Source organism: Molossus molossus, unplaced genomic scaffold (genome assembly GCF_014108415.1).
Source record: "Molossus molossus isolate mMolMol1 unplaced genomic scaffold, mMolMol1.p scaffold_m16_p_14, whole genome shotgun sequence".
NCBI lineage: Eukaryota > Metazoa > Chordata > Mammalia > Chiroptera > Molossidae > Molossus > Molossus molossus.
Window position 1 is genome coordinate 58,351,829 of NW_023425349.1, and position 13,255 is coordinate 58,365,083.

Genomic DNA, 13,255 nt, shown 5'->3' on the forward strand with positions numbered 1-13,255 from the left:
GTGGTAAGAGGACTAAAAGCAACTTAACATACATTTTGGATATATAGTATTTGGAAAGTCACTGGCAACCTTTTCCAGAATTGTTTCAATTCACTGGTAGATGGAAATATAAGATTGCAGTGGGATTGAAGATTGAATAGATGAAGTGGACAAAAGGAGTGTATGCTACTCTCTGTGGGGTTCTATCTATGATAAGTGTGGAGAGTGCTATAGCTGGGGGTCTGTCTGGTCTAGGAGGGGTTGTGGTGTATAGGGAGCCTTTACAAATTATATGGAAGAGAGTTGAGCATGTCTGTGAGCAGTGGGAAAGAAGCTAATAGAAGAGATTAAATTTGAATAGTTTTTGTTTGTACTACAGCTTGGCAGTTTATTGAATTTCCATCACAATGCTGTTAGGGGAGATGTTATCCCATTTTACTGATGGGGAAACAGAGGCCTAGTTTAAGTAACTTTCCTGAAGTCCTGCAGGTAATAATTAAGTGGGAGCATGTAGGAGGAATTAGAATCCAGTCTGTTTGGCTCTCAGGTCTGGTCTTGCCCCTTTACCTGGCTGCCTCTTAAGTGAGACTGTCAGAATGTGAAAAACATTTAGTTCAAATCTCATTGTGCAGGTAATTTTGTATATCATTCAGTTTGGTTGAAATGACAACTTTGATGTCAGTATAGTTTAATTGCTAGAAAGCAGAGTTAACTGTCATGTGTTATAGTAACCTTTTGTTTAGTTTGATGCTTCAGCCTTAGGATTTGGTCATGGCTTAATTAATCAAGATGGTAGCTGGTCATTGTGTTGTTAAAGATGAATGGAAACTTTATCCCAAGGGGAAATATTAAAATGTCTAATATATAGGTAGTTATTTTGTTGTAAATGTTATGACTGAACAGAAGTTTTCCCCCTCTCCGTTTTCTAATACAATACTCACCCTTTATCCAAGGTTTCACTTTCTGCGGTTTCAGTTACCACAGTCCAAAATATTAAATGGAAAATCCCAGAAATAAACAATATGTAAGTTTTAAGTTGTGCACCATTTTGAGTAGCATGATGAGAGCTCATGCCATCCCACTCTGTCTCGCCTGGGACATGAATGATTCCTTTATCCAGTATGTCCACGCTGCCTGTATAGGACAATAAGATAGTTTGAGAGACCACATTCACGTAACTTTTATTACAGTATGTTGTATGCTTGTTCTATTTTATTATTAGTTATTGGTTTTAACCTCTTACTGTGCCTAATTTATAACTTAACTATATCATACACACACATACTCACATATATATATGAAAAAAGATGGTATATATAGGTTTTGGTACTATCTGTGTTTTCAGGCATCCACTGGGGGTCTTGGAATATGCCCCCCTGTGGATAAGGTGCAGACTACTGTAATTACTTATTTAATGTAATCTGACATTCAGCCACTGAACTTTGCAAATTGAAAATTAACAGGGCAGACAGAAAAAGTCTTACATGTTGAATCTAAACGGTTTGATGTTCTAATTTATGCCTTTTAAAATGAGGACATTCTCAAGTTTATGACAGCAGAGTACAGATACGAATATACATATATATATAACATATTAAAGATGGTTTGTGCTAGTCGTGCTATTTTTCCTCCTTTGTTGCATTATTGCTAGTGCTTTTCTATGCAAATATCCAATGACCAGTTGTTGAGGAATATAGTTTTTATTTATATCTTTCCTTTTTTATTCTGTAACAGTCCCTCGTACTCACCCCTGCTGCACTCCCTCCCCTCACACCCTCATTGACTTGTGGAATGTAGACTGTCTCACATTCAGGATTTGTATATTGCTTTCTTGTGGTGGTATTTACTTTGTTTCTGTAGCTCCTGTGTTTCCTGAAAATAGTAGTTGGATTTAATGACTCACTTTAGATTCTGATTGACTTTTTAAGGTAAGAACAATTAGTAAGTGATGCTGTGTATTTTCCATTGCTTCATATCATGTCTGCTTATTTCACTAATAATGAGCCTGATTCCTCTATTATAAAGCTTCCTATTAACTTGTTGCCTCATGATTTTAGCATCCATTGATAATGTTTCCCTAGATTCTATATTTTATTAGGGATTGTAAAGAAAAAATGGTGATCACATAATTCTGTTATTTTTTCTGCATTTAATAGCTGGACTTTTTTTATAAAAGGAACTTTCCACCATCAATTCTTTGCTCACCCTAAAATACTGTTTGTTCAGGAAAGTCAAGATAAGGGCTTATTTTCATCTCTTCATTTATAAATCTTTGGAGTAATATGTTGATGTATTGCAGTAGTGATTGATGCTTTCTTTAAAAAAGGAATATTATAGACATGGATTTAAAAATTTTTTGTAGTGTTTTTATTTCATTATTCAAGATTTGTTGATTATTCTTTATTACTATCATTATTGGTTTTGATAGTCAATTTTCCTCAGATTCAGCCAGTGGAAGCCCCTTCAAGTTGGTTATTATGTTTTTCCCCCCATTTTTTTCCTTTTCTTAATTTTCTGGCACAACAAGATGTTCCAGGCCTTTGTATTTTTTCTTTCCCTGCCCTAGAATCAGTCTTTTATCCAAGAAGCCCTGGTTCCTTTTAGTGGAGAATGATGGTTAGAAACCAAGATTTGAGAGCTCATTGCTATTAGAGTGTTACTACTCCCAAGGCCTCTCAATGGGCAGAGCTAAGGAATTATCTATACATATACATGTACATGTGCACATCACAGGAGAGAGAGAGAAAGAAGGAGAGAAAGAGAGAGAGAGAGAGAAACATCCATGTGAGAGAGATACATCGATTGGTTACCTCCCACATGAGTCCCGACCAGGGATCAAACTCAAAACCTAGGTATGTGTCCTGACTGGGAATCAAACTCTCCACCTTTTGGCATATGGGATGATGCTCCAACCAACTGAACCACCTAGCAAGGCTAACTTTTTATTTTGAAATAAATCCAGACTTATAGAAAATTGCCAAAAAAATAGAACAAAGATGTTCTCCATATCGTTCATCCAGATTTCCCAAATGTTGAAGCTTTTTTCCATGCCTATGATTTTTTTTGATTTTGCTCTTAACCCTCTGTTACTGTGTGTGGGTATACATATATTGTTTTCTGAACCATTTGAAAGTAATTTGTAGATATACTACCCGTTTACCCATAAATACATCATCATATATGTCATAAAAACAGAGACATTCTCTAAATACAATGTATTTCTCAAGACCAGGATATTAATTTTGACACAGTACTATTATCTAATCTATAGAGCTTACTCAGATTTCACCATTTGTCTTACTAATAGTCTTTGTAGTAAAGGAAAAGAAAAGTTTTTTTGTTTTGTTTTGTTTTTTGGTCCAATCACATAATACATTAGTCTTCTTTTAATATGGAACTGTTTTTCATTCTTTGTGTTTCATAACCATAATATTTTTGAAGAGTTTAAATCACTTTTTAAAAAAATTATTGATTTTTAGAGAGAGAGAGAAACATCAGTTTGTTGTTCCACTCATTGGTTAATTCTTGTATGTGCCCTGACCGGAGATGGAACTCACAACCTTGGTGTATTGGGACAATGCTTTAATCAACAGAGCTGCCCGACCAGGACTAAACCACTTTTTTCTTTTCTTTTCGTTGTTTTTTAATTCTTACCTGAGGATATTTTTTCACTGATTTTTAGATAGAGTGGAAGGGAGGAGAGAGAAAAACATTGATGTGAGAGAGATACATTGATTGGTTACACAACCCTGACTGGGGCCAGGGATCGAACCTGCAATCAAGGTATGTGCCCTTGACCGGGAATTGAACCTGTGACTCTGGTCTGTGGACCAATGCTCTAACTACTGAAACAAACTGACCAGGGCCAAACTGCTCATTTTTTAACTTTATTTTATTTTTTATTTTGTTTTATTTTATTTTATTTATTTTTTTGATTTTTTAGAGAGAGATGGAAACATCTATGTGAGAGAGGAAACATAGATCGGCTGCCTCCTTCACGCCCCCTATCTGGGATCGAACTCACAACCTAGGCATGTGCCGTGACCAGGAATTGAACTGGGACCTCTCAGTCCATGGGACAACGCTCAATCCACTGAGCCACACTGGCCAGTTGCCACTTCCCTTTTCCACCCAAGTATCAGAGTGTTATGAGCTTAGATTTTGATAAAGCTGGGGATGGGGAATGTGTCATTCTACTTCTTCCCTTCCAGTCTGGCCCTGGATACCTGTGTAAGTTCCTAGGGCTGCTGAACCAAATTACCACAAAGGTGGATGGCTTAAAATGAGAGAAATATGTTCTCTTACAGTTCTGGAGGCTAGAAGGCTAAAGACCAGGTGTCATAGGGCCATGTTTTCTGTAAAGGGTCTAGGGGAATTTGTTCTGTGCCTTTTTCTCAGCTTCTTGTGATTGCTGGCATTCCTTGGTTTGCAGCTGTATGACTAGTCTGCCTCTATAGTCTCATGGTATTCTTCCTCCTGTGTCTGTCTCTTTTCCTCTTATTAGGCCACTGGTAATATTGGACTAGGGTCTACCCTAATAATTGAGTATGACCTCATCTTTACTTGATTACATGTTCAAAGACCCTGTTTCCAAATAGGGTCAATTTTACAGGTATTAGAGGGGGGACACAATTCAATCCATAACAATGCCTGACTGAAGCAGTCTGCAAAGCCAGTGCTTACTTGACTCACTGTGAGATCAAACTGGGTGAACTGCAGTGTTGAAACTGAAAGGCCAGGCTTCCAGCTGCCTTAGTCAGGGCCTAGGTCTGTAAACTTAACCCAGGGAGCTGGAATAGAGCAGGATAGTAGCACCTGGCTTGAGCCTTGGTGCTCAGTTTCTTTTAAAAAGTTCACTGTACGAAGGGAGGAATGAGTAAGGACAGGAGAGGATGGCCTGGCCTCTAGGGTTTGGGTGAGTCTTCCATGGGGGAAGCTGGAACAGTGTTCTTTTCTAACACTAGCACAGCTGGTAGCTGTTCCTTGGTTCATTTTCTTTTTAGCCTAATGCATTGTCTGCTTACCTGGTGAGTGCTGCATCTCCCAGGGGGCTGCGCTCTATAGCAGATCCTGAAATGTTCTCTTCAAAGGCCGTTAGCAGTGCAGGCTAGTTCTTAGGTGGGCCTTGTCTAAGACACTGACACTCCCATGATGAGAGCCATCAGTTTTTATTCTTCTCACAAAAATTGTGTAAATGATAGGACACAGGTCATAAATCCAGCTGTACACAGGGAAGCAAAATATAGGATATGAATTTACATTTAGTAGGAAACAGCACCAGCTAAGTAAAGACATATAAAGAATAAGGAGAAAAGATGTTTTTCCTTCATGAGAAGGTTACATTTGCAAATAAGCATGGGAGAGTTATACAAGTCTGGATTAGTGCTGGACTTTTCTTTACTTAATAAAAAAGACCTTTAGTTCATTAAGAAAAAATTTCTTAGAGTACTTACTATAAATATAATTATTTGGCTTAGGTGGTCTAAAAAACATTGAAGGCAGCTCTATAGAAGCAGAATAACAGAGCAGATACTGTTGCCACTCACTTTGGGGACTCAGTCTCTAAGGAGGTATAGCATTGAAAAAAAGATTATTGGACCACCTTCAGCTGAAAGTCATAGGGAAGCCTCTTGCAAAATCTAACAGTCCTTCTTTGACTAGGAAGCATTATTATAAGAGCATTTATTTTGTTATTTATTAAAAGAGCATTTTAAACCTACTTTTCTGCTTAGCTCAGTAAAATAAAGGTAGAAGAGAAAGAAGGGGGGCTGGGAATTTGATTCTAGCAGCACTATTAAGTTTAATAATGATAATTATGTTTTAGGAAAAACTCAAGGAGCAGAAAATTTATAAACTATCTTTTAAGAGTAAAGAAAATAAGTAGGCAAAATGAAAAGAAATGGTTATAAATATCCAAAAATGATCACTATCACTAATAATCAAAGAAACAAAACTTAGCAGATATTTTTGCTTGTTATATTGGCAAAGATTTGAATGGTGGGATTAGCATTATATTTTTAGATGCTGTGCCCAGCCAACATGGTTCAGTGGATTGAACCTTGTCCCATAGACTGAGAGATCCTGGTTCGATTCCTGGTCAGGGCACATGCCTGGGTTTAGGCCTTGATCTCCTGTAGGGGGTATGTAGGAGGCAGCTGATTGATGTTTTTTTTCTCAGATTGATGTTTTTATCTTTCTCCCTTCCTCTCTCTCTAAAAAACCAATAAAAACATATTTAAAAACATTCAAAAAATATTTTTAGACACTTTGACGTAAAACTTTTTTTTTTCCTTTTTTTTTTAATCCTTACCCGAGGTCATTTTTGCATTTATCTTCAGATAGAGTGGGGACGGGGGGAGGGGGAAGAGAGAGAGAGAGAGAGAGAGAAAGAGAAACATTGATATGAGAGAGACACATCAACTGGTCGCCATCTAACAACCCCAACTCAGGCTGGGGACAAACTGCAACGGAGGTACATGCCCTTAACGGGAACCAAACCCGGGACTCTCTGGTCCGCAGGCCAATGCTCTAAACGCTAAGCCAAAGCAGCCAGGGCGATGTAAAACATTTTTAACATTTTAAATTTTATGATGATTGTACAGTCTTTGTAGATTCAATCTAAACTTTATAGATTGAAAAGTGTAAAACATAAGCTAACTAGGTCTTCAGTATATGTATCTGATTTGTAGGTCAACAGTTTTGTGTAATTGATGAAGTCATGACACTAGGAAGAGGCAAAGCATATTTCACAGACCAGTAAGCTAAAACTAGGTTAAGGGCTGAGGTTTAATTCTGATTACTACTAATTCGCTGGATATCTTGTCAGAGCCAATGTTCTGCTTTTTAGACCAAAAATCTTTTTTTTTTTTTTTTTTTTTTCCGTTAGTCCTCACCTGTGGATATTTTTTCCATTGATTTTTAGAGAGAATGGATGCGGGGGAGGGGGAGGAGAGAAATTGAGATTGGGTGCCTCTTGCATACACCCTGACTGGGGCTGGGGATCAAAACTGCAACCCAGCCCTGGCCGGTTTGGCTCAGCGGTTGGAGCGTTGGCCTGCAGTACAGGAGACCCGGGTTCGGTTCCCGCTAAGGGCACGTACCTCGGTTGCAGTTTGTCTCCGGCCCTGGTTGGTTGTGCGGGTGGCAGCCACTCGATGTGTCCCTTCACGTCGATGTTTCTCTCTCTCTCTCTCTTCCTCTCTCTCCCTCCCGCTCTATCTGAACAAAAAATGGAAAAATGTCCTCGAGTGAGGATAATAAAAAACCAAAAAACCCCTGCAACCCAGGTATGTGCCCTTGACTGGAAATTGAACCCATGACCCTTTGATGCCTGGGCTGACGCTCCAACCATTGAGCCATACTGGCCAGGACTAGACCAAAAATCTTGATTCCTGTTTTTCTCACTTCTGCCAGGAAATTTTGTTCAGAATATCTCTTCAATCTGACCACTTCTCACTGCTCGACACCATTCCATGTCACCATTCCATGTCACCATTTTATCTTGCCTAGATTGGTGTAAATTTCCTCTGTGCTTCCAGCCTTGTCCTTTTTTTTGATACTACAGCTAGAGTGATGAACCTTCTCATTTCTCTGCTTAAATGAACAGAACAGTTTCCTTAGAAAGCAGTGTCATCTATTGAATAGAAGCGCATATTAGAGTATCAAGAATGGGAATGTATAAGAAAGGGAAGGAGGTCAAGATTACTTCCCCTCTCAGAGTAAGCACCAAGCTCCTTTTCTCCCCCTTCTCCTCTCTCACCCTCATCTCCCTCTCCACATCTCCTCTCTCACCTACTCTTCTTTGGTATACCTAGTTCCAGCTATATTCACTTCTTACTGTTCCGTGAAGAGCCCAAGAGGCTCCTTGCTGTTGCCTCAGCCTGTACTGCTTTCCATCCAGATACCCTCATGCTTTATTCCTTCCTTTAGGCCTCTGCAGTGCGTTCCCTGTATAACGCTCCCCATCCTCTGTGCTGTCTCTCCTCACCCTGATTTCTTCTACAGAGCACTTATCTGTTTCACCCCACTTTTGTTAGGATTTTGTCTCATTTCTTTCTGAGTGCCCACCCAGCAGTTTGGCATTCATTATTAACCAGCTGAATGACTGGCTGTATTTGCAATTCCTTCTATTTTTTTTTTTTTCAATATTTATTAATTTATTTTTTGTTAGAGATGTTTCTCCTTTTTTGCCCCTAGACCCCCTCCCCCCCAGCATTGTTGTTTATGTCCACTGGTTACGCATACGTGCATATAAATTCTTTGGTTTATTTCATCCATCCTTCCTGCCCTCTCCTCTGAGTTCTGTCAGTTTGAACCTTACTTCTTTCTATGTCTCTGGGTCTGTTTTGCTCATCAGCTTATTTTGTTCATTATATTGGCAATTCCTTATTTAGTGGCTTCTCCATCTTCCTAGAGTAGTGGTTCTCAACCTTCCTAATGCTGCGACCCTTTAATACAGTTCCTCATGTTGTGTGTGGGCGTATCTGCATGTGGGCGGACCTGCCTGGAGATGGACAGAGGAGCAGTGTCTCGGTTCCTAAGACCATCAGAAATATGGGTTTTCCAGTGGTCTTAGGCGACCCCTGTGAAAGGGTCGTTCGACTCCCAAAGGGATCATGACCCACAGGTTGAAAACTGCTGTCCTAGACAAATATACAGCCCACTCTTATTTTTTGGCCATGGGAAAAGGAAGGCTGCCTTTCCTGTACCAAATGTTTCTACAAAGGTAATCTTGGGGATTCTTCCCCATTCTTACTGCTCAGATATTTATATTCTATTATACTTTACCAGTTAAGCATATGAATCTATTTTCTAACTTTCCTGTTTGGGACCAATGTTTTCTTTTTCCCTGCATCTGGCATCATTTTATGTAAGTACTTTAATAACATTTTGGCATTTATTCCTTCATTCAGTTTGCAGACAGTTATTGTAGCAGATATTATGGGCCATGCTGGATCCCAGATTGGATGTCAGGGTTTAAAGAGATGGAGAGCCTGCATTTTCCTTGAGGAGCTTAGCGTTCAGTGTGTGGTTAGAAGTGCCAGACATTGGGACAGGCAGCTGCTATAAGAGGAATGCAGAGAGGGAGGTTGAAATACTGAGAAGGTTCATATAAGCCTGCGCCAGGCTGGGAATCTTGACAGTGGGCAGGAGTTTGCCGGGTAAGGAAATAGGTAAAGGATACTCCAGTGGGAGGACATAATTTGGGCAAAGGCACGGAAGAGCTGTACTTGTTTAGAGAAGCACAGATCCAAGAGTACTGTTGGAGCATAAAGTATAATGCAGCCTGTGGTGGAAGACAAGGCCATGATAGTCATGCAAAGGACTGATCTGGACGCCCCCAAAGAATGATAGGGATGAGGCTTTCATCCTGCAGCCAGTGGATTTGGGTGTGTATACCTGTTGTGAAGGGAGCTGGATGGGAAAGTGACCTGAAAAAACTAGAGGCGCCCCCCTCCCCTTCCCCGGGCCCCAGCAGTCCAGGGAGAGATGAGGGTGGTAGAAGGGAATGGTAAGTAACTAAAAGTAACTAAAAGACATGCTGCTGGGGGCGCTTACATGTCATTTGGGAGAAATGATCACCAACCTTATCTTACCTAATGTAATACTTCACTGTTGATGACCATGTCCTCTTCTCTGCAGAGGCTACCCCAGCCATCATGGAGGTAGCCCAGGCGGAGAGTCGTCTGAATCCCAGCTGTAAGATCATGACCTTCAGACCTTCCATGGAGGAGTTCCGGGAGTTTAACAAATACCTCGCATACATGGAGTCTAAAGGAGCCCACCGAGCTGGTCTTGCAAAGGTGATTCTCCTTAGATCCTTTAAACCAAAATAATCACTTGGCTTTTCAATTATACTCTTAGTCTTTATGATGTGGAAAATTGTTTCTTCTAAAGGAAGGTATTTATAAAATCTTTGTTCTTGTTCATCCATACGGAGCGTTTGATTTTTTCAAAGAATAACTGCCTTATTTTTTTAATTAAAAAAAGTTAACAGATTCTTGAGTTATAAGTCACCCATTTAAAATATGAAATTCAGTCGTATTTTGTATATTCACAGAACATCATCAGTCATCAGTCATATCTAATTCCAAAACTTTTCTTCTCCCCAAAAAGAAACTGTACTCACTAGCAGTCCCTCTTTATTCTCTGCTATGCACCCAGCCCTTAGGCACTAATCTACTTTCTTTCTCTTATAGATAGGCCTGTTTTATTCTGTTTTCAGTTATTTGTGCATCAAGGGTGGAGAGTGCTTACTAGGTACCAGGCACTATACCACACGTGGGAGGAGGAGGGGAGACAGAGCTGGCCAAGTTCCTGCCTTCATGGAGCTTATATTCTAATGGTAGCATCATAGGGTGGCGAGATAAGGACATTCAAAAAGAGACCCAAAAGATGAAAGAAAACAATATTTCAAGGTGTGGGGACAGAAAGATTTGCAAGTTGAGAGGCCTGGAGGCTGACTTGAGCTTCATGTATGGAGGAACAGGAAGGGAGTCTGTGGAGTTGGGGCTCAGTGAGCAAGGGAAGATGGTAGTAAGTGAGTAAGGTGAGAGCCCTGGAAGTGGCCCAATGGTATCGGGCTTGTCTGGCCATAGTAAGTGCAGCGGAAAGCACTGATGTCTTAAAGTGGAGGAGAGGAGGCCATGGTGGCTGTTAGTTTGATTATTCATTATTTTGTGATATTATTTTGAAAAGATCATAATGGCTCTTATGGGAAGAATGACTTGGTTGGGGGAGACAGAGCAGCAGCAGAGAGTCCTCTCAGGGGCAACTGTCATATGCTGAAGGTCAGAGGAGTGGTCATGAAGGTGCTGAGGACTGCATTGCAGGTTTGCACCTGTAGACCCAAAGTTAGATATTTGAGAGAGAGATCGTTCTTTAACATCAACTTGAGATGGGCTGTGTGTTTCTTCCATACTGGAAATGTATTTTAATTTAAAAATTTCCTTCAGAAGAATATATTTTATTGCATTTACTTCATTTCATTGTTGTTCTAAATGTTAAGTTCATAATCTGGGTTTCTGTGGATTTGTCAGCATCACTACATAAATTCCTGAGCTCTGGCAGAGCCCACTTGACTATGACTGGGCCTCGGGTTCTCCTTGCAATCCCCATCTCTGCAGGAAGGTCCTGTAGCATTGAAAGCAAACAGCAGCTGAAGAGAGAGCTTCCAGAACTGCAGGGGTCAGTGTTCCAGTCCTACTGTGTGTGGCTGCTACTTGTAACCCAGTTTGTGGACTGTTCTGTCATCTCTCCCCTGAAATCTGTCATTCTGTTATGTATGGTTCAAGGCCTCCTAGAACAGATTTAAAATTTGGGGAAATTAAATTGAGTGAAGGTTTATCAGGGGTGGGTGAGAGATAAAAAGGGATGATAAAACAAAGAGAAAGTAAAGGTTTATAATGAATTTCTCAGATGAGTGATCTTTAGTTTAACCACTTTATTGGGTTAGCTCTTTTAAAGATTACATTTTTGGAACCTCAACACTTCCAGATTATCATGGAGGAGAATAGTCATTCTTTAATTGAAGAGAATGATACCATTTCAGAATCATTTGACAAACCCAGTTTTGATCATAAACTCACAATGGGTTAGCAAGAACTTGGGCTTTATTTGGGTAAAGGGGAGTTGGGGGTGACTGTTCCCTTTCTTGGACTCTGAATACAGTCCTTTGTCCTGTTTTTTTCTTCCCCTTTTGTTTCTTGAAAACACTTATCCTATTGTGTTCCATGGAGATTAGTGAATGTCCTGTGGCAGGGTGGCACGTTTAGTAACATGAGAAGAGGAAGCAGCAACTGCCCTCACAAGGGATTGTCAGGCACCGTGTGCACCTGTGCCGCCCTTGGCATTATGGGTCAGAATGAAGTTAATGAGGACTACGATTAGTTTTCTGACTATTGAACACAACACACCTGGGTCCAGACTTTTTTAAAAGTGAGACTTGTTAGCAAGTTGGAGATACTCATTTATTCAACTTGTGAAAATTTCCTTCTACTTACATTAGAAATACAACAAACTGTGTTTAGTTATTGTTGCCATCTTTTTCTCTCAAGTCACATAAACTCAGTTTCCCCTACTTCTCCTCTTTTTCTGGAAGTTGCAGCAATAAATATGTATAAAATGGCAGAGAATAAAATCAGATTGTAAAAATCAAAGCTATTAATGTTGCTAGTTCACTTTAAGGGATAGCCCTGGGGAACAGTGCCACCCATGAGAGTCTTCGTTAATGCACCACTTAATGAATTGGTCTTGATTTATGATTTGAAGACAATGGTTGAGTAGTAGTACCCTAGTTTCTCAAGCAGTGACTTTGTCCTCAGATTACAGTCTGTCTGTTTTTTCTTTTATCAACATAATTTATGTTTATATTTTAGGTTTAACTTTTATTTCCAGCCGGAGAGGTTTGACACCCTAACTTTCTATGTACAAAGTTGGTGGTCAAGTTGGGAAAGTGAAAAGAATGACAGCCTCCTTAAATGTAAAGCTTGAATTGTTTTTGTGGAAAAAGATTATGATGAACCATTATTATACATACAGTGGGTGAAGTTCTTCCACAACAGTAACCTGGGCATAGAATCTCCTGAGCCACAGGTTATGCACTTTATGTAATTTCAGGAATAACCTAACAAGTACAGATAGCGATCTGTGCCTTCAGGGTGAAGAAAGATTGTAAGAAGCACTGTTCTTCCTCCTACTCATTCCTCAGTAGATGGTAGTGATAGCAACTTATTTTAAGATAAGTAGTGCAAATACAGATTTTGGTAGAAAATTTTCTACTGGGTATTGGGCTCAGGCTGGGTTTGGGGGAATGATGATAGTAAATATATATTTTTATGTTGACACAATCAGGAAGGTAAACTTTAGGAGGAATGGGTTTCCTTCATTTAGATTAATTAAGTGTAAAGGTTTAACTTTGCAATCCCTTAAAATCTTCAGTATGTTGTGCTTCTATTTCCTGTGTAAGAACATCTGATATGTTAGAAACATCTGTAACAAAAAAATAAGTTAAAAAATTAAAATAAAAAAATAAAAATCAGTCAATAAATACAATTTTTAAAAAGGAAAAAAAAAAAAGAACATCTGATATGTTAAGATTTTAAACTACAGTCCATAGAAGCATGAATTGGTAGTTACAAAATAATCATGGGGAGGTAATTAAAGCATAGGAAATATAGTCAGTAATATTGCGATAACTATGTATGGTTACAATTGGGGTATGGAAATAATCAGGGGACCACTATGTGAAGTATATGATTATCTAACCACTAAGCTC

General features: G+C 39.4%; 1 protein-coding gene across 19 annotated transcripts in view; it reads left to right on the plus strand.

The window, feature by feature from the left end:
- The window catches only part of KDM4C (lysine demethylase 4C), a 444,842-nt gene that overhangs the window by 34,808 nt on the left and 396,779 nt on the right, over nt 1-13,255 (plus strand). For all 19 annotated transcript variants that reach the window (XR_004959515.1, XR_004959514.1, XR_004959516.1 and 16 more), the window contains exon 2: nt 9,622-9,782. Coding sequence is in view for 14 of the 19 variants with exons in the window: in XM_036261634.1 (XP_036117527.1) it covers nt 9,622-9,782 (161 nt within the window). In the remaining 5 variants the exon portion in view is untranslated. The remainder of the gene's footprint in view (nt 1-9,621; nt 9,783-13,255) is intronic.